Here is a 22,850-nt window from a genome sequence, read left to right on the forward strand (position 1 = left end):
AATCAGATGCACAAAGAAATGGCCACCATGTAGGAGCCTGTGGTTCACACACATAGCATGTGTAGAATAATATGACTACAAGTCATCTCATCAATATACTCTTTGAGTCGAGCTACTTTGCCAGGATCTACTAAAAGCAGCATCACCTGCCAGTTTGCGACATATATTCCTTCTCCAGCTTAGCCCTATCCTATATATTCATTCAGGGGACCCAACGACGTTTAGTATAGATCTATTGACCGAGGTCCACCATGAAATAAAGGCCTGAGCTGAAAAGCAGATGAACACATGCAGTAGTTACGAGGATTTTTTTGGACAAAGATGCACAAGAAAAATTAGGAAAATATGTTACCTAATGTGGCATCATATTGTGCGGAGGGAACTAAGGAGTGTTATACTGTATGCTGGGGCCCTAAACAGCATTATACAGTGGATGGGAGCACTAAGGAGCTTTTTACTGTCCATAGGGGTACTAAGGAGAATTATACTGTGGATACTGTGTGAGGAGGAATAAAGGACAGATAGGGTGAAATATGGAGATATGTCTCTATACTTATACAGAATAATGTACCATATATACTCGAGTATAAGCCAACCTGAATATAAGCCGAGGCCCCTAATTTTACCCCCAAAAACTGGGAAAACTTATTGACTCGAGTATAAGCCTAGGGGGAGAAATGCAGCAGCCACTGGAAAATTTCAAAAATTAAAATGGTCGGAGTTTTTGGGTGCAGTAGATGCTGGGGAAGGGGAGGGGGTGTTTTGGTTGTCTGTCTGCCCCTTCCCTGAGCTTGAGGACTGTTTTTTCTTCCTCCTCTTGGAATTCAGTCTGGCTAGATATAGGGTATCTGCAGTGCTCCTGTTCCCCGATGGAACAGGAGCACTGCAGATACCCTATATTCAGTAGACCGGCACTTTCATACACAGGGATATCTAATGTATATGTGTTTCACAGTCATTTTCTACTTTTGTATGTATTCTAGGGAAAGGAGGGATTTAGAATTTTTATTAATTTATTTATTTTTTTAATCTTTTTTTTTTTTTCTTTGCACTATTTTATGGGAGATTCTATACAATAATATTGTGGCTGGTCATAGACCCCCCTCCTAAAAAAAAATAAAAAAAATATATATATATATATATATATATATATATATATATATATATATAATTATTTTTTTTTTAATTTTTTTTTTTTTTTGCTGACTCGAGTATAAGCCGAGGGGGGCTTTTTCAGCACAAAAACTGGGCTGAAAAATTCGGCTTATATTTGAGAATATACGCCACTTACGCTGTAGCCTAATGATCAATAATATGATAGCAAATGGAAAAGAAAAGTATCTTATCTATTTATTTATCAAACACCATTTTTATAAAGAGATATTCCAATGTAGTCAGCCTCTTTTATTCTTCACTATAACTAAAACACAGAAAACCAATAACACCTAATCCCAGGCTTCACTCTATGCCCATTATCTTTACTATTTAGCTTTAAAGTAGATGATCACACATAATAGATACAAAACACCACAACAACAGGTCGCCAATTACAGGTAGAATGATTTACCTACGATAGAGTTGTAAGTGAACGATTGTTAATGAAAAAGGAGAAGCCATGCTTTTCCATTGTATTTTAATTACATTATGCTTACTCCAACTTGATTCTTCATTAGGCATTCCATTAAGGGGAGATCTTAGGTAGAAAGAGCTTTTCCCACTCTTGTAAAAAATGATTTTCGCAATTATAGTGTCAGTCTTCCACAATGGAAAAGTTGCATTCATTTACTGCGTGGTTCTATCAGTTATGATTGATGTTGCTTTTCCAAATGATAAACCAATTATCCCAATGATATGTCATTTTATGAGAGTCAGAAGCCTATCTATCTTGAGTTGAAAACTTTAATGATGATTCATAAAGAATAGTTTTTCTTATTGGGGAGCTGGGGGTTAAGGTCTATTTATTATGAGAGGACTTAAAGGGATTCAATCATTAAAATCACATTTTTTGTCGATCACACATAGGAATAGCCTTAAGAAAGGCTATTCTTCTCCTACCTTTATATGTCTTCTCCGAGCCGCTGTTTGGTAGAAATCCCGGTTTTCATCTGTATGCAAATGAGTTATCTCGCAGCACTGTGTAAGCGACCATTTTCTTGTTGTCTGTGGGCGTGCACAGTCAGCTCTGCCCCAGGCTTAGGCGTTTGAACCCAGCTCAGAAAGAAGACGCACAGAGAGGCCGTTCCTGAAGAAGATGGAGGCGGTGCTGGAGATTTCTCTCGCAGTATTGGGGTCCGCCCCCAGTGCTGCAATAGAACTCATTTGCATACAGACGAAAACCAGGATTTCTACCGAACGGCGGCGCGGCGAAGACATCTAAAGGTAGGAGAAGAATAGTCTTTCTTAAGGCTATTCCAACATGTGATCGAGAAAAAATGTGATTTTAATGATAGAATCCCTTTAAAAATTGAGTAGAAAGAAGAGAATAAGATAAAGTAAAAAAAAAAAAATTACTGTATTGCCTGGAAAATCCACTGCTGCCACTCCGATGCCCTCACCAATGTCTGTTGGGTAATGATGAGCCACATCTGACTATTATTACAGGACAGTAACACAGAATAGCAGCTTTGGAACAACAGGGATTTTCCAGGTGAGTAAAATCTAGTTTGTTTTATCACATCCTCTGCCTCTAATGGATCTTGTGAATGTCCAAGACAACAATTTTAAGAATGAAAATATGTTATAAGACTGAGATATGGCTCCGGTCACAACATACATCTCTTCGGTCACTTATACATAGCTCTTTCCTATGAGTTGTTTCAGTTCGGTGGGAATCCTGCTTCATTCATCCACACCATTGACTGATAGCTTACCTGTATACACAATCATACAAGAAATGTGTCAATCACTGTGTGAGTACAGGAAGCAGAACGTGAAGCCTCACTGGGGATTCTGACAGCTTTTTACATGAAAATACTGAATCAAATCATACAGAACTATATATCCCGGGCACAACATCTACCCTATAGCCTATGCTGCCCTCACACAGACCTGACAGATCAGCTTGAAAAGACAGAGATTTGATTGAAAACTGAAAGACGGTCATTTAGTCCACACCGTCTCATCATTCGGATATTTTTTGACATGCTGTGCCAATACCATTCCTTGTATCATAGTGCAAGCTGGGAAGAAATGAGACTGGCGTGGTTTATGTGAAAGGGAGTTCATCTATAGATGGAGACCTCACTGTCCTCAATTCTCAGGTTAGGTGAAGAGACGAATTACCCATAATAGCATTTACATTAACAGTCAATACAGTAACAATATCTTTCAGGGACAAGGCTAGTCATGTAACCTGGTGCCTTGTAAGTTCATGGTACCCTTTAGGCTAAACAATATTGTATGAATGTAATGGTCATACATTTTTATTCATTGGATTTAACTGTAATATAATTGTGTGATATAGTTGTCTGGAAATATTATATAATAATTTCTTGTTTCTTGCAATATAAACACTAAAATATGACATCTTTGTTACTTAAAGGTGCTGTTTAAGTGTATAAATGTATTTTATAGCCTCATTTTGCTTAGAACCTTTTTATTCCTCCAGAAATTTATGAATAACCTGGGTCATTCCATGTTAAGTGGACCAGTGCTCCCCACTCGACCATCTCCGATTTTGCTGAAAATTTATAAGGATGTAAATGTATGTTTGAAACTAGGTTCTGTAAATTTTTAGGGCCAGATATCAAATACCTAGGGCACTGTTGACCTTTCACTGGAGGTTCCATCAAGACCGCGGCTTCAGCTAAGAGGATTTTGCAAACTTTGGCACATAGCCATTAGAGTTCTATACTGGCTATGATGCTGAAATTTGACATACTAGCTCAACTTTTGCTACTAAACACGATAAAATTATTACCGGCTATCACAAAACAATATATCGGCCGCAATTTTGTGTCAAAGTAGCTTGAAAATCACGCCGCATGACATTTATGCCAAACTTTGCCCAAATATAACTCAAGACCAAAAACCAATAGTAACTGGTGCTTTGCCCTGTACACCAAACATCTACATGACTTTGCATTGCTGCAATATCATGGTCAAAGCATATGTATTTGTGGAGACTGTACAGCGATAGGCCCCTCTTGTAAGTGCAAGTATTTACTAGACATCCGCTCCTCACACAACTGTCTCTTCAAGAAGGCCCTGAAGACTCACCTATTCAGGAAGGCCTACAACCTCCAGTAACGCTACTGCCACCACACCACCATCTGAAGAGTCTCCCCCTCTCACCTTCTGTCTGTACCCCTCTTCCCTCATAGATTGTAAGCCCTTGCGGGCAGGGCCCTCTATCCCTCTGTGCCAGTCGGTCACTGTTAGTATTATATCTGTTTGTGTATTTTGTGCACTGTATGTGAACCCTCACATATAAAGCACCATGGAATTAATGGTGCTATATAAATAAACAATAATAACAATAATAATAATAATAATAATAATAATAATAATAATAATAATAATAATAATAATAGACATAAATGTCAAGGCAGGTTACATGCCCTCTTTAACCCATTACCACCACGGCCAATTTTCAGTTTTTACTTTTTCACGCCCTGCCTTTCAAAGACCATAACTTTTTTTTTTACTTTTCCATTACTTTTCCATAATTTTTATGGTATGATTAATTGTACTTTGGAATGTACTGGGAAGTTGGAAGAAAATTCAGAAAAGGTGGAATTGGGAAAAAAAAACTGTGCTATTTTCTTACAAGTTTCGTCTTTACAGCATTCACTGTACAACTGTACAGCCAAAATGACATTTTACCTGTATTCTGTGGGTCGGAACAACAACAGCTATACAAAATGTATATAGTTGTTGTTACTTTTTAACTTCATAAAGAAATCTGATCAAGAAGAAGGGGATGATTATATATATATATATATATATATATATATATATATATATATATATATATATATATATTGCAACTTCTCACCCCCTCCAACCTTGCAGGCACTGATCGAGGGCATTGTGGCTGGGTCTCTGCTGTATAATAGTAGCAGTTGTATTAAATACTGTGTTTTAAAGTTACTAGCAATGTGCTGTATATATATATATATATATATATATATATATATATATATATATATATATATATGAATAGTGCAACATGCCTGAAGTCTCCATTAGATAGAAGGGTTTGTCTATTGATTATGATAGATAGAAACGTAATGAGAATGTATAACATGCAAGGCAAGAATGAGTTTTTTTATTTAGGTTAGGGACGGGTGCGACTTGTTACTCTGCTTACAATGACTGTCTGAAAAATATTACGCTGCACACTCTTCATTGTGCTCCGTGAAACTTGCATTGTCTAACATCCCAAACTCAAGGTAAGGTGTCTGTCTATAAAATTATGGTAATGTTGTCATCTCAAGTATGTGTCGCCTAATGTCACAATAGTATTGTCAATCTTTCCTCACTTTTGCCACAAGACAATATCGGTAGTGATTTTTCCAGAGAAACTTGTCAAATGTATCCAAGTTCATAAGACATTTTCTTGCATGTGAGGGCAATGCAGCCGGATGGAGCTTCCTAATTGCTGACAACTTGCACAGTCTTAAGACGCCATCTCATAAAGTTGAAAAGAACATTTTGTTTTCTCTTTCCAGTAAGTTTGTTTGCAAATGTTAAGACCGTAGAGTCTAATTATCTGTCTTCTGGTAATAAAATGATGGCAAAACTATAAATGTGACCTGCACACGACGAGGGCTCATTTAATAACATGCTGGCCGCAAACCAAGTACTTTTATATGGGTCATTGGATTGTGATGGCTTCTAATATTCTAAAGAATTTACTGAAGAGCAGAGATCATTCACTGAAATACATATTACGGCTGCTGCGGAACAACTTTGTTGAAGCTTTATGTCAATCATTGATCAAACAAGTGTCATCTCCTTCCACTTGATAATACACGTGAATACTATAGTGACACAGTGCTTAGAAGACCACCAACTAGTGATGAGTAAGTAGTATTCGATCAAATACCTCGCCGGCATAGGAATGCGTGTATCAGCCAAACACCAAGGGGTTAAACGCTTTGAATACTCAATGCATTTAACCCCTTGGTGATCGGACGATTACACGCATTCCTATACCGGCGAGGTATTAGATCAAATACTACTCGCTCATCACTACCGCCAACCATTGCCCTCTTATAGCTAGAGATCCCCCATAATAACAGGCCATAGGAGAAGCAGGTTCAGAATAGCAAGTGCTAGTGAGCACGTTCAGACCAATAATCTAAAATAATTCACAAATCCTACAATGATAAAAGCCCATTTACATGTATTATAGAACAAGTACCAGACACAAAACTGCTTCCCACGGAGTAACAGCCATTCTGACATAGATTGAACCATGTATTGTTTATTTTATTTTTACATTTTTCTTATTATAAAGAATTGTAATGGCATTTTCTTCATATAAAATAGTGTTCTCATAACTCATCTGTCTCTATGCTAAGTAAATACTCCTACCAATTTGTACCATATACTAAATGTTATAGGAATCAGATCTCATACTTAGTATGGGCTGCCGTCCTGGTAAAACACAGGGGTGCTGTTGGTTTTATTTTATACTTTACGCAGCTAAGGATGTCCCTATTATACACTAGGGAAAGAATCAATAACACAGAATGACCAGGCTAGTACAAAAGAATAGAACTAAGCAATTCCAAAACAGTGAATTCCTTCGTCGCCCAGATCCCAGATTCAGCTATTCCAAATATCAAAAACAATCAATACTTCCAGGCACTTCTAATACATCCACAGGGGTATAAACTCATCCCTAACTAAAAGAAAGTATGTGCATGAACAAATCAACAAAGCAGCTGCTGTGTCTGTACACAAGTAATAGGCCTGGGAGAGACTCCACAAGCTCATCGCTCCATAAACCTGCTTCTAAAGCACTACGTCTCTGCTGACTTGGAGTCAAAGGTGATAAGAAGAATGCAACAAAATAAAACTACAATAGGTATAACAAAAGAATAATCCAATGCCAAAGCCAGTTTCTTTACTGCAAAGATTTAGATAAAATGTCTATAGAAGGTGCTGACCCAGGAAGACGCTGTCCAGGATGAGAAAATCATGGCTGCTTTCTTTGAGAAACAGAGCCACAACTGGCCATGGATTGAGTCTAGTAATAAGATAAAAATGGCAGCTTTTCTTCCAAAAAACAACACCCATAAGTGGGATTGCAGCTCAGCCATTTTAATTGAGCAGAGTGGCAATCCCACCCATAACCTGTGGGTGGTGATTTTTTTTAAGAAAAGCTGCCATATCAACATATCAATAAACTGCTAGTCCCTGTATCTGTATTCTAAAAGAAGTTAGGGTAAGTTCATATGGCGGAAACCTTTTCCGCCGAGTGTCTTTTTGAGGCAGCTACACGCGATGTAGTGCATCGGCATCATGACGCGGCATCCCATTCCTCATTAGGCCCAGCTGAATGGGCCTAATCAGGAGGGTATCTGGATCCGCGGCTGACTCAGAATCCGCGTGAAGATAGGGCATGCTGCTTTTTTTCCCATTAGCGGAAAAAAAAAATCGCTAGTGGGGAAAAAAAGTGAGTGGCTCTAATCGAAATGAATGGGAGACGTTTTTGCAGGCGGATTTTGAGGCAGATTCCGCGTCAAAATCTGTCTGCAAAATACTCCTTGTGAACATACCCTTAGACTACACACATTGGGCAAAATTTACTATTCTCACTATGCCTTTTTGATGCAAAGATGGCCACTTTAGGGTAAGTTCACACGGGGTATCTTGGACCAGAACCTGAGGCAGAAGCCGCCTCAGGTTCCAATCCAAAATACAGGTAGCTGCACACTCCGCTCTGGATTAGGCCCAATGAAATCCAAAATACAGGTAGCTGCACACTCCGCTCTGGATTAGGCCCAATGAATGGGCCTAGTTGGGAGGAGGGAATGTCTTCAGGCCAAATTGCAAGGCAAATCAGCCTGAAGAATGAGCATCTCGCTTCTTTTTCCGAGAGCTGGAACAAACCAGTTCCCGGAAAAAAAACCTGACCAGCTCCCATTGATTTCAATGGGAGCCGGTCAAGATTTTGAGGTGGATACGGCCTCAAAATCCTGACCAAAAAACTCCGTGTGAACTTACCCTTACTCTTTCAGCACTCACTTTCCACTTTTTATGAAAGTTGGTGGAGCAGGACAGAGACCAGGTAAGTATAATTCAGGCCAGTTAAGGGATGTACAGAACACCAGTCTTAATCCCCCCCCCCATGTAAATATCCTAAAATAAATCCAACAGACTCTAGAGGAAATATACATGCAGAGGGAAATGTATTACAAGTTATGTAATGATAGGTTTCCAATAATCAATAGTATACCAATAGTAAGACACTATAGCTTTAATATTCCAAAGGGGTTGTCTTCTCAGGCCAGTGACATCACAGCCATTGGTCATATGGCCAAGCTGCAGCTCAGTCCCGTTCAAATGAATGAGGCTGAGCAGCGCAGTCACTATATAACGTATGGCACTACGGAGTGAAGAGGCCGCAATGATCAATATCATAATCCCAAGCAACATCTTGAAATCAAATGTTATTCTTATCCAGGAAACTTCAACAAACCAAACACTACAACACTAAACACGTATGCTAATGGTGTAATAGGATACTGTACTTATGGAGCAATATAACTTTCAGCCATCAATTATTTCATGTCCATTTCATGTGAATTTAATCTGGTTTTAATAGGGTATAGTAACACCTTATATAAAGCAATTTATTTTGTCATCCACAAAAAATCTAGTATTTTTAATAGGACGACGCGCTGGTCAGTGGTCCAGTAGTCAGAGAGAAGTATAAAAGGGGGGCAGGATTCTGTGTCATGTCGTTCCGACAGTCAAGTAAGTGTGATTGTTGCGGTCTGCCGCCAATCCTGAGATTACTATTATGTCATGAATAATATCAGTTACTGTTATGCCATGTTTGTGTTTTAGCGCTGACAAGTGTGAGAGTCATGACTTATCATTGATAGTTTTTCTGTGATTTTGACAAGAACAATAAGCTCATTATTTTACGGCTGAAATATGCAAGATGTTAGCGCATACAGTTCCTTCAGGGCAGATTTTCCCAAGTCATTCTTTTTAGCAATGGATATTCACTAATAGTTTTTGGTATGAAAAAAATACTCCAAAGTAAAATAAGAAAAAATATGACTATTGAGTAAATCTAGGAAAAGAAACAGCATACCATTAAAAAAGAAATGTTATATCCATATTCCCCCATCTGCCTTCCTTAATACATCTTAGATTTTTACATGATACTTATCACCGTGCATAAAACTGGTCAATCTGATCCTCAGAATAACAATCACTAAGCTCCAAGACCTAGAAAATGTTATATACGGTGCCTAATGTCCACAAGTAATGTCTACCTTATAGGCCCATCTCACCACTACATGCTGCCCAACGTTTGTTCCCAAATTCCTAAAAGCTCTTGCCTTGAACGTGGATTCTTTTCACTTTGTGAGCCAAGGATTTGTGCTAAGACAACGGTAGATATCAGGCATCAGAAGGAAACTCCAAGACGATGGGTGATTAGGGTGCTTGAGATTGAGAAGATGGGGCCCAGGAAGAGGGATATTGGTTGACCTGACTATCTCATCTCAGCTGTCCAATATGTCAATGTTGTGACAATGTTATGTGGTACGTCATGTGAAGATGGGACGTCTACTGTAGAAGTAGGCATGCTTTTCTTCCTTTGGCTTCTTAAATGGTGTACGTTGTGGAAAGCCATCATCACATGGTCATCTGAAGATGCGTACGGCTCCTAACAAACACTACACCCATATGCTGGTAGTCATATTGATATATAGAGGTTTGCAGATTGCTAAATGAATTTGTATTTTCCCCATATGCCAAGTTTACTTTGTGCTTTGTCATCTATGCTGCTGAATTTTCCCATGGTGGGACTATTAAAGGATTATCTTATCTTATCTAGTTGACCCAATTTTGCCTCTATCACAACCAGAAGTGTCCTGAGAATCACGCATTGGGGTTGGTGTGAATTGTTCTGTATATGCCTCTTTCTATGCTGGGCTCACATTACTTGCTGAATGTTAATGCGCTTTATATTTATAGTTAGTAATTTATCTTTTCACTCGTCTGGACCCAGCAGACATTACTTCATTGTACTTTACCATATTGAGATAACTGGCAATATATGGTCCTTTTTAGCACTTTCTTCACCCCTCACTCGGTCCTATGGTTTTATTTCATTGCATTTTATCATATACTGATATAATAAAATTGCAATGATTTTTTACATTTTCAGTTTAGTGTTGATATTTGATGTTGAATGTACAATATATAAAAAATAATCAGGATCATTTCTTTAAAAAATCTACCCAATATATACTGATGCATAGCCTGGTTGAAATGCTGAATGGTAACAGTGTTTAGTTATTGGGGGGCAGCCACAGCAGTCTCTACTTGGCCTCGACCTGTGGGGGTCACTATTCTAAATAGCAAAATGTAGTTTGGGGAATCCTTATAGATTTTGCATTGGGCCTCAGAAACTTAGTTAAGCCTCTGTATGAAGTACAATGACTGTACTGTGCTATGTCAGGGGGAGCTGAGGGATAACCGAGGGATTCACCAGTTCACCTGAGGGCCAGTCTGAACCTGGTTATATGAGTTTATTTGGCAGGAATATCCCGCACTGTTAAAATGGAACCAAATGAAAAAAAAAAATGGTTTAGGGTAAAGGAGGGTTCCCAACTTACAATATTGATAGTATAATCTATGACTTCATGATCGCTGGCGATTTGATTTGTGAGACTTATATAGTGTATAGCACTGCCCCCCACCCCCATCTAAGGCTAAGTTCACACGGAGATTTTTGGTCAGGATTTTGAGGCCGTATCCGTCTCAAAATCCTGACCAAAAAGACAGCTTCCATTGAAATCAATGGGAGCCGCTCAGGTCTTTTTTCCGGAAGCCGTTTCTTCCAGCTCCCGGAAAAAAGAAGCGAGATGCTCATTCTTCAGGCCGTTTCACCTCACGATTCGGCCTGAAGACATTCCCTCCTCTAGTCTAGGCCCATTCATTGGGGCTAATCCAGAGCGGAGTGCACGGCTGGATGCCGATGCAGTGCACCAGCTTTCAGTCACAGCGACCTGGTTTTTGGTTCGGAACCTGAGGCAGCCAACGCCTCAGGTTCTGATCCAAAAAACCCCGTGTGAACTTACCCTTAGTTTCTTCTATCAGCAGTTCCTCAGGAACTGCTTCTGGTTTACATGAATTTCCCACACTGTAGTTTGCTGTGATGTGGGTGGGTCCTAATCAATGACTAAGAGCCTTCCATGTATGGACCTGGATACTGAGATAGTTGTCAGTTACATATTAAGACCGCCCACTGGACTACACCCAGAATGACCAGGAATTAAAAAGACTAGATGACGCATTATGCCTAATATTTTTCCACAACATAACATAATGCTACATATCAGATTGCATTACTGGTTGTAAAATGTTGCTGAAAACACCCTATTGTTTTAGGATGTTTTATAGTGCTTTTACACCTTCTAACCATTACTATTGACACTTGTTTCTGCTGTGTTACTGGTGTAAATATGAGTGGCATCTGCTGAACTTTTTTTTTTTTTTATAGCTATAGAATGATCCTAGATGTATAGGATATCCACATAGAGTTAACTCTTTTTTATAGATCAAAGGCCACATGTTTATGCGGTTCCCGCACATGGTGAGAGGTGTTTTTGTATATTTATTAGAAGAAGATTACACAGCATAGAGCCTTCTAGATGCTGCATGCTAAGAATATTCCAGAAATAGGCAATGTGTATGCAAAGCAGCCTGAGAATCCTGAGCCTCATTTTTCCGTACTAGTACATATATTCTAAATATAAATCATATTTCTGTGCTGCAAGACATGTTTTTGTCATAATGAATGATGATACAGTGGATAGAATGGCAGAGATACATCACAAGTACAGCAAATACATACTGCATGATGAGGATTATCTCAGCACATTTCTGAAAACAGACATAAACAAAGAACAACTAATGACATATCACTTGGAGCTCGACAAAAGTTCTTACCACTGCTGGAAGGCTGCTGTGAGCCCGAGCATGCTCTGAGCAGGTATGAGTTAGGAGAAAACTCCTCATCAGGGTTAGTGTCCATGATCTGATGAGAAGTATTGCTGTCTAGCAGTGGCATCTGGCAGCCTACAGGTGGAGGATTATGGGAGCTGGGCAGTTGTGCGGATGGTAGTAGGCTAGACGAAGATGTAGATGGGATGGGACGACCTGAGAAAGAGCAACAGGGATCAAAGGTCAGCAATGAATGTAATGAACGTGCACATAGAAACATTTATGTATATGTAACATTTGCAGAACGGTAAATGAAATTCACTAAGGATCTTGGTCAAGGAAACATGGACTTATTATATTGGAGGGACAACGTGCCTATTGCAGGCTGCACAGAACATGACCTTTTACTTAGTAACTAGTGATTTTGACAGGCTGGATTCAGAGTCATTATCTTAAATGAGGTACTATTATTAGCGTGACCTTTTTGTTTCTAGATGAAATTGTTTAAACACAAAATTGCTATTTTGTTCTAATGATTAACATAATCGGATGTCTCTTTTTTTGTATTCTATCATTTTTTTTATATTAATTAAAAAAAAAAAAATCCAAGAGCATATTCAACACAGCTAAAATACTTGACCATATACAGCGGGTCAACCCCCAAAACCCAAATCTTCTTGCGCGTCTTGGGAACAACTCCAGACAGATAAGGGCAAATGCTGGTTGTCAGACCACCATTGATCTGATATTGCTGACTTGACCTGAAGATAGGCTATCAATATTAACCCTCGGACAACCCTTTTAATTAATAACTGATAAGGTCATTGTCATTCTTAGTAATGGGGGGGGGGGGGGGTTAGATCTTCTTTAATCTAGTTACTAAGCCTTGAATAACCATGGAGGACACTTTATAGTTAGCACGTTTAACTATAGTTTGGCTTTATTCCATCTTTAACAAAGGAACAAAGCAAAGTTGTGTTTCATTTATAATCCAGGTCATGTAATCCAAAATAATTCACAAACATTCACAACAATTCTATATAAGTCATGCTTGAATTTTACTTTGAAACCTTCGACTAGATATCAGGATTTCCTGGGATTCTGGAATTAAGATATAAATGACATTTGCTAATAAAGTACCGGAAAGTCACTGTGTAACATCACACATAGGTAGGTCGTTGATGACAATACAGGTTTCCTCTTCACAGATTGCATATTGATTCTATTGAAATCAATTTGCATGTGAAACATTTTACATTATGTTGTCATTTGATGGCCATTGTCCTCTACATAATAAAGAATAGATGTAGTGGCCTTGATGAATAGCTATAGGTTTGTGACCTACAGAATGAACAAGTCAGCACTCCGTGTTTCACAAATGTGCTAAAGTTAGCAACTTTGCAATCACATAAAAGTTTAAGTTTCTACAGAAACATAAACTGGAGCTGAAATAAAGTGAAACTAATTGACTTCAACGCGCCATCCTTGACTGCTCTGTAATAACCTTAGTGCTTGCAGGAAAATACATCACCTATCCATTGAGTGTATTAATATTAGTAACAGTGTATTGCCATAAGCTTTTCTAGAAATCCGGTACAGTATGGCTTGTTTACACGCAAGGGCGGATTTATTGTCTATTACTGTAGTTAGACAGTGAAAACATAGAATAGACACTCTAAAATGATGATAGATTTATCCTAGTGGCCGCTGCTTCATTATTCCGATATATCGTAAAACTGTCTAGTCCAAGTTTACACCACTTATTTGTTAGCGACAAAATATTTGCCCAAACTTGAGTGCATTTTATGACAAAGTCAAATCTTAAGAGAATGGTCGGTTTCATCTTAATTTCTCCATTGGGCTGCAAACAGCACATATTGGGAGGATGTATTAAGACAGGTGTCAACTACACCAGAGTTAATAAAGCCGCCAACTAGTACTATCTGCACCTGAATCATCAGGAGGTTCCAACCGTTTAATATATCAGATGCATGCCCATGTCTTGCTCTTTATCTTGCTCTGTCCACTTTTGCTGTGTGAGTGAGGCGGAGAACAGTAGATGTGGTTCATCTTTGGTGCCAAAGATGACACATTATCACCCATCTCCCCCAAAAACTGTTGTACATGGAATAATTAATTTCCCCCAATGTCGTGAATATAAGGTGCTCCATCTAACTTACTCTGTACAGATCTGTTATATTTATCCCATCAGAAGCTCCAGCGCTGAATGGCAGCAGCAGAAGGCTCGGGTGACTGGACATGTTTATCAGTGGCCTCCATTAAATAGTGTGGATGGCTAGCAAAACCAGCACATGTACAATACATTCAATGTGTTAGTCAATGGAAGAAATAGATGGATGTGTTCGGTCACACCTTAACCAGTATCCATGTCTGGATACAGAATCAGAGCTTCTGAAAAGCAAACTGATGGGGTAAACAGAGCAGCAAGCATGTGCCGAAAAAGCAAGATGGTCAGTAACCGGAGCAACTAATATTAGTATGTTACACTATATGCAGCTTGTTAGTTAAAAAACAGGGAGAGTTGCGCTCCAAATGCTAGATTTTTCACTCGCGAGAACAAGCTCCGGAATCGCCTCCAAAGATACACTTGTCCCAAAGAATTCACTTGTCCCAAATGGGATGCTGTATTCAGAATACAGTCCTATGAAAAAGTTTGGGCACCCCTATTAATCTTAATCATTTTTAGTTCTAAATATTTTGGTGTTTGCAACAGCCATTTCAGTTTGATATACAGTGGGGAAAAAAAGTATTTAGTCAGTCACCAATAGTGCAAGTTCCACCACTTAAAAAGATGAGAGGCGTCTGTAATTTACATCATAGGTAGACCTCAACTATGAGAGATAAAATGAGAAAACAAATCCAGAAAATCACATTGTCTGATTTTGTAAGAATTTATTTGCAAATTGTGGTGGAAAATAAGTATTTGGTCACCTACAAACAATCCAGATTTCTGGCTCTCACAGACCTGTAACTTCTTCTTTAAGAGTCTCTTCTTTCCTCCACTCATTACCTGTAGTAATGGCTCCTGTTTAAACTTGTTATCAGTATAAATAGACACCTGTGCACACCCTCAAACAGTTAGACTCCAAACTCCACTATGGTGAAGACCAAAGAGCTGTCAAAGGACACCAGAAACAAAATTGTAGCCCTGCACCAGGCTGGGAAGACTGAATCTGCAATAGGCAACCAGCTTGGATTGAAGAAATCAACTGTGGGAGCAATAATTAGAAAATGGAAGACATACAAGACCACTGAAAATCTCCCTCGATCTGGGGCTCCACGCAAAATCTCACCCCGTGGGGTCAAAATGATCACAAGAACGGTGAGCAAAAATCCCAGAACCACGCGGGGGGACCTAGTGAATGAACTGCAGAGAGCTGGGACCAATGTAACAAAGCCTACCATCAGTAACACATTACGCCGCCAGAAACTCAGATCCTGCAGTGCCAGACGTGTCCCACTGCTTAAGCCAGTACATGTCCGGGCCCGTCTGAAGTTTGCTAGAGAGCATTTGGATGATCCAGAAGAGTATTGGGAGAATGTCCTATGGTCTGATGAAACCAAACTGGAACTGTTTGGTAGAAACACAACTTTTTGTGTTTGGAGGAAAAAGAATACTGAGTTGCATCCATCAAACACCATACCTACTGTGAGGCATGGGGGTGGAAACATCATGCTTTGGGGCTGTTTCTCTGCAAAGGGGCCAGGACGACTGATCCGGGTACATGAAAGAATGAATGGGGCCATGTATCGTGAGATTTTGAGTGCAAACCTCCTTCCATCAGCAAGGGCATTGAAGATGAAACGTGGCTGGGTCTTTCAACATGACAATGATCCAAAGCACACTGCCAGGGCAACGAAGGAGTGGCTTTGTAAGAAGCATTTCAAGGTCCTGGAGTGGCCTAGCCAGTCTCCAGATCTCAACCCTATAGAAAACCTTTGGAGGGAGTTGAAAGTCCGTGTTTCCAAGCGACAGCCCCAAAACATCACTGCCCTAGAGGAGATCTGCATGGAGGAATGGGCCAACATACCAACAACAGTGTGTGCCAACCTTGTGAAGACTTACAGAAAACGTTTGACCTCTGTCATTGCCAACAAAGGATATATAACAAAGTATTGAGATGAAATTTTGTTACTGACCAAATACTTATTTTCCACCATAATTTGCAAATAAATTCTTACAAAATCAGACAATGTGATTTTCTGGATTTGTTTTCTCATTTTGTCTCTCATAGTTGAGGTCTACCTATGATGTAAATTACAGACGCCTCTCATCTTTTTAAGTGGTGGAACTTGCACTATTGGTGACTGACTAAATACTTTTTTGCCCCACTGTATCTAATAACTGATGGACACAGGAATATTTCAGGACTGAAATGAGGTTTATTGTACTAACAGAAAATGTGCAATATGCATTAAACCAAAATTTGACCGGTGCAAAAGTATGGGCACCTCAGCAGAAAAGTGACATTAATATTTAGTAGATCCTCCTTTTGCAAAGATAACAGCCTCTAGTCGCTTCCTGTAGCTTTTAATCAGTTCCTGGATCCTGGATGAAGGTATTTTGGACCATTCCTCTTTACAAAACAATTCAAGTTCAGTTAAGTTTGATGGTGGCCGAGCATGGACAGCCTGCTTCAAATCATCCCACAGATGTTCAATGATATTCAGGTCTGGGGACTGGGATGGCCATTCCAGAACATTGTAATTGTTCCTCTGCATGAATGCCTGAGGATTTGGAGCGGTGTTTTGGATCATTGTCTTGCTGAAATATCCATCCCCGGCGTAACTTCAACTTTGTCACTGATTCTTGAACATTATTCTCAAGAATCTGCTGATACTGAGTGGAATCCATGTGACCCTTAACTTTAACAAGATTCCCGGTGCCGGCATTGGCCACACAGCACCAAAGCATGATGGAACCTCCACCAAATTTTACAGTGGGTAGCAAGTGTTTTTCTTGGAATGTTGTTTTTTTTTGGACACCATGCATAACGCCTTTTTGTATGACCAAATAACTCAATCTTTGTTTCATCAGTCCACAGGACCTTCTTCCAAAATGAAGCTGGCTTGTCCAAATGTGCTTTTGCATACCTCAGGCAGTGACACTGTTTGTGGCATGCTTGCAGAAACGGCTTCTTTCTCATCACTCTCTCATACAGCTTCTCCTTGTGCAAAGTGCGCTGTATTGTTGACCGATGCACAGTGACACCATCTGCAGCAAGATGATGCTGCAGCTCTTTCGAGGTGATCTGTGGATTGTCCTTGACTCTTCTCACCATTCTCCTTCTCTGCTTTTCTGATATTTTTCTTGGCCTGCCACTTCTGGGCTTAACAAGAACTGTCCCTGTGGTCTTCCATTTCCTTACTATGTTCCTCACAGTGGAAACTGACAGGTTAAATCTCTGAGACAACTTTTTGTATCCTTCCCCTGAACAATTATGTTGAACAATCTTTGTTTTCAGATCATTTGAGAGTGGGCTGTCCATGCTTGGGGACCATCAAACCTAACTGAACTTGAATTGTTTTGTAAAGAGGAATGGTCCAAAATCCCTTCATCCAGGATCCAGGAACTGATTAAAAGCTACAGGAAGCGACTAGAGGCTGTTATCTTTGCAAAAGGAGGATCTACTAAATATTAATGTCACTTTTCTGTTGAGGTGCCCATACTTTTGCACCGCTCAAATTTTGGTTTAATGCATATTGCACATTTTCTGTTAGTACAATAAACCTCATTTCAGTCCTGAAATATTACTGTGTCCATCAGTTATTAGATATATCAAACTGAAATGGCTGTTGCAAACACCAAAATATTTAGAACTAAAAATGATTAAGATTAATAGGGGTGCCCAAACTTTTTCATAGGACTGTATATGGAGTGCCTTTAGGAAGCAGCTGTATACATCAGGGATGTCTGGTCATCGCATAGACTGACCATGTGAAGAACCAATTTGGAGCGTATAGCTCCTATGTCCCGCGTGGTGCGCTCCTCTTTAGAAACTTGTGATACGCCTTGAAATAGTTTCAACAAGCTTTTATTCACATACAGATAATGCATTTCGGGGTATGATTGCAGGCATGCAACATGCACCCCTTCATCAGATCTTCCGTACCTGAGTGACAATGCTTTGGTTCTTACTATATGCAGTTTGCTGCACAACGCAGAAATAAGGATTAAATGGCCAACCCTTTTAAGGCACGATCTCTTGAAACAAAAGTCTTTTCATTAGTATATTTGCCATAATGTATTGAAACACTGGTTCATGGCACTTGGGTATCCAAACTATCTTCTTGCACCTACCCCTGGCACTATTTGCTATGACCCACCCAGGGACCAGTTTAGACTATGATTTACTGTAAAGCCATGCACAATAAGTCAATTCTTAAGGAGGTTTCTGGGCAAGTCAGACACCTAAGTATAGGATCAGGTTGCAGACTGCTAAAAGACACCTGACTATGACCCTATAGCTGAGACCTATTTCCAACCTTTGCCAGGTTATCATTTTAGAACCTCAGTGCTGAGATCTTCTCCTTTACTGAAAAGGGAATATATGCATCATGTTGATGTAAAAAATACTGTACATTATAGGGGTTGTGATCCCCCCAAACCACATATTCCTTATTCCGAGGATAAGGTGATACAAGCCCTTTAAGAACTTGCCTACTGTGGACTTCAAACTCTCTGCACAGTAGTTCTCGTGTGTAATTTGTTTAATAAGTGTCAGAAAAGCAGTAAAATACTACAGTGATCATTTACCAGTAAAAGCGTCAAAACAAAACCGCACAATACTGATAAACTGACATTTGGTAATTTAAGGTTGCTGACTGAATGAATCCTTTTGCTCACATTCGCCGCAGTGATATTCAGAGGTTGTAAACGTGACATGAGGAGAAAGTGCTTCATTTATTTTTCAGAATGCATCACCTTTACTGAGATGCACTGCCCTACTGTAATCTTCTAACCAGGACAGACTGTTTCGTCTGAAATTCCCTGGCTTCCTATACAACGTGCATCACGGAGAGGCATACGAGGCCAAGTAAGGTCACAACACAGCAATATTTCATAGCCGATGAACAGATTTTCCTAATCCGCACTTGAGGGTACATTACTCTTCTGCGTTAGGGGTATTTGCAAAGAACAATGAAAACTGGGTGACCTATGAGCCCTGAAGGTCGCGGCTGTCTGCAATTGTGTGAGTTTATAAAGCTGGAATAAACTGCATTTGATGGCAACTTTGTTGATGTTCCTTCTTCAAGTGGGAAAAAAAAACAACTTTTGGATTTCATCTTCTGTAAATTATTATTTTCTTTATTTATGATATGACAGCACCGAGATATCTGCATTTAATTCTCAGTATAAAAAATGGCTTCGCTTTTCACTCCAGCCTGTGCAAAATAGATATTCTGCTGTGTATTGATGAAATACATGTCACACAACTCATAAGGAGACGTAAAAATTCTACATAAATAAAATCTGTGCAGTACGCTGTTAAGAGCAGTTTTCTTGTCATCATTGTAATGTGCAGTTAGGCTAAATAAATCTCAACTCTCTTAACTTTTGGACGAGGAAAGGCAAAGAATATCTAAAATAAGTGCTGGGATAAAAACCTAAGTGTTCCCGTGTCGCTAGCAAACTGAGATAGAATAATAGATATGGACTCCAGATTTTATACACTGCGTTGTATACAGGGCATTTAACAGCAAGATCCGAAATATACGTATTTGTATTGATCCTGATCTTCATTGATAATATTTAGATACAGAAGAATACCCCGGACATTGTGCACACGGTCTGCTGAACGTACGGCAATAACTTACACTGATCCACTGTCATATGGACTTACTGTAAGAGTTTAGGTTGGATGGTACCGCTGCAATCTGTATTAATCTCTAGGGGATACTTACGATATTTATTACCTAATATCATAACCACTTTTAGGCTAAGACTCCATTGCATAAACCTAGTATTTATGGCTGCTACAGAAACACATTGGGAAAAAAAAACCAAAAAAACTGTATTTTATTGTATTAGCAAAGTGAATTAGATTTCATTAATCTCATCCACACTTTGTGCCTTTTTATATAGGGGAAGAAAAATGCAGCAAAAGCTCAATGTAATGTGTTTTTGCTGTATTTTTCCCACAGTGTTTACTTAGCAGCATTTGGCTTACATGGCGCCTTAGCCTTAGAAATCATATTGGGCAGACTATATTACATGGGTGTCTGAACACTGGAAGCTCCACCAATCCCAATATTGGCTGTTTTATTTCTATTTGCCATATAGCATGCTCTCTGCATATGTACTTGCACAATTTTTTCCCTTCAGTTCACATTAAGTGAAAGTCTGCATATAGTATTAATTAAAAATCTTTCATTTTAGGTCTAGCGCTCCAATGCCGATCTATAGGTTTTCATGGTAACAGACTAACCACAACCCGGTGTAGTCTGATCCTGCAGCCCTAAGTCCATCTGTCCCCTAATTGTTACTAATTTACATTCAGAAGGATGGCAAGAAGTAGATGGAGAGCAATATCACTACAGCATCACACTACAATACAGGCTCTATTTGTAGAGTTTTACCATGCAAAGCATTTTTCTGCATAGGAGATGTAAACTTTCAGTCACATGCATAGTAATTTCCCATGAACAATACTTATCTGGGACCCTCATCGTTCACAAGAATGCGATATCTGAGTACCCTACATGAATGGAGTGGTAGTGCACTTGCTTGGCCACTGCTATTATTGAGACTGACGTAGTTTAGTATTCTGAAAACTCCCACAGAAGTCAATGGAGTCATGACCAGACATGCAAAGTACTGTTCCATTTACATGGGGCAACCCCTAGTTTTTGTGATTCCTCAAGGCTCCAACAGTTGGATCCTCCTGAGAACCAGTTTACATCTGCAATGGTAATCTGTTTGGGGGAGTCCGCATGGGGACCCCCCGAACAGAATACCAAATGCATTGATAAGCGGTGTGCAGTGAAAGCATTCGGACCCCATAGACTATAATGGAGTCCTTGTGCTCTCTGAGTGACCCCATTATAGTCTATGGGATCCGTATGCTTTCACTGCATACCACTTTCCAATGCATTTGGTATTCCGTTCGGGGGGTCCCCATGCGGACTCCCCGAACAGATTACCAAACGCAGATGTGAACTAAGGATCAGACACTTGTTGTCTATCCCATGGCTAAAGGACAAGTGCCATTAGTGGGAAAAGCTCCTTTTGTGTCTGGACAAATAGAATTACATTCAGAATTTAACAAAATGTGTAAAAGGTGTCAATTCTGATGGCTTTACCTTTAAATGCTAGAAATGTTAAATTCTTCACAATGGCAACTTTATTAGAAATCTAATTTTTTTTCATATTAATAAACAGTAGAAAATCCTGTGTAGATCTCCCGGGATTTGGGTGCTAATAGAGAATTATGCATCCGTGAAGAATGACGGAAGGAAATTATTAAGTTTAATAAACTTAGCCATTTTCATTTTATTTTGACTCCTGCTTTGTTTAAACTGTGAAGACATAGGGGGTGAATGTTTGTTGAGAGTTCTAGCAATTAAGACAATCTTGTCTGTTTCAAATGTAAAAAAAAAAAAGTTTATTTTCTATTTTTATCCACTTATTTTACTTCCTGATTAAAGTAAAGAATCTTAAGCCTTGGCAAATATTCCCAAGCAAAGCTTTGACCTACTCCAGTCAACCTCATTTCTAAGTAGCGAAATGAAAGTCTCCACTGGGAACAGTGCATTTCTCCACAAATGTGTTCTGTGCATTCACTTTGTGCCGCTGCTTGTCTTTGTGGTATTTAATAGTACTACTTCCTACAAAATAGGTAACAATTAGCGAAAGGCATGCGACGGATAGCTGGAAGATAGCGCTAGGTGGTAAGATCACACTCTCAGCCATGAATATGGAAAATGCAGAGTTATCTGGAAATGAAATGCTTCTGCAGCAAGTGATTTTCTTGAAAGGAAAACCAATATAAGTCTCTAAAAACATTTGTGAATGCAGATAAATACTGTATAACTGCAATGTTTTATTAAAATGATAGTCACAGATTAAATTCCCTATTCCACTATCAATCAAACATGCTTAAGAGTTTTCAGCTTCCTGTGACTGGAAAAAGCAGAAATGAAGCCGGTGTGCTTTATTTCCATTGGTAGATTCATTGCTGTTTGTTGTACTTTTATCATATCCCCTGTGCTCAAGATATCTCGTGCAATAAATAAAGCTGAATACGCTACAGATAGCGGTACATGCAAAGATTTAAACTAGTCACTGACCCAACCCAGATGAATAGGCCTAGTCCGGAGGGTGCTGTCGCGAGGAGGAAGTTGGGGTTGAATCAGCCGCGGAATCTACCTGAAGAAGGGGCAGCTCACTTATTTTTTGCGCGAGTGGGAACAAACCGCTAGCGCAAAAAAGAAGGCTAGCGGTCTACACAGACCTCTCTTGTGAGGAAGCGGATTTTGAGGTGGATTCGGCGTCAAAATCTGTCCCCTCTTGCCCCGTGTGAACGAGTCCTTAGTACTTGCGCTAAGGCTTCGTTTACATCTGCGTTAGATGTTAACACACTGCATTGCAGATTCGACAAAAAAATTGGAGGACTTTTCTCTCCACTGGTTCTCTGCCCACTAGCAGAAACCCGACGTACACCCGATTACATTATAGTTATAGATTA

The 22,850-nt window shown here is 39.4% G+C and overlaps 1 protein-coding gene across 6 annotated transcripts in view; it reads right to left on the reverse strand.

Moving 5' to 3' along the window:
• TENM2 (teneurin transmembrane protein 2) overlaps positions 1–22,850 on the reverse strand; it is a 1,311,127-nt gene that overhangs the window by 485,116 nt on the left and 803,161 nt on the right. For all 6 annotated transcript variants that reach the window (XM_075274735.1, XM_075274734.1, XM_075274733.1 and 3 more), the window contains exon 4: positions 12,148–12,357. In XM_075274735.1, coding sequence (XP_075130836.1) covers positions 12,148–12,357 — 210 coding nt within the window. The remainder of the gene's footprint in view (positions 1–12,147; positions 12,358–22,850) is intronic.

Source organism: Leptodactylus fuscus, chromosome 5, assembly GCF_031893055.1.
Source record: "Leptodactylus fuscus isolate aLepFus1 chromosome 5, aLepFus1.hap2, whole genome shotgun sequence".
Classification (NCBI taxonomy): Eukaryota; Metazoa; Chordata; class Amphibia; order Anura; family Leptodactylidae; genus Leptodactylus; species Leptodactylus fuscus.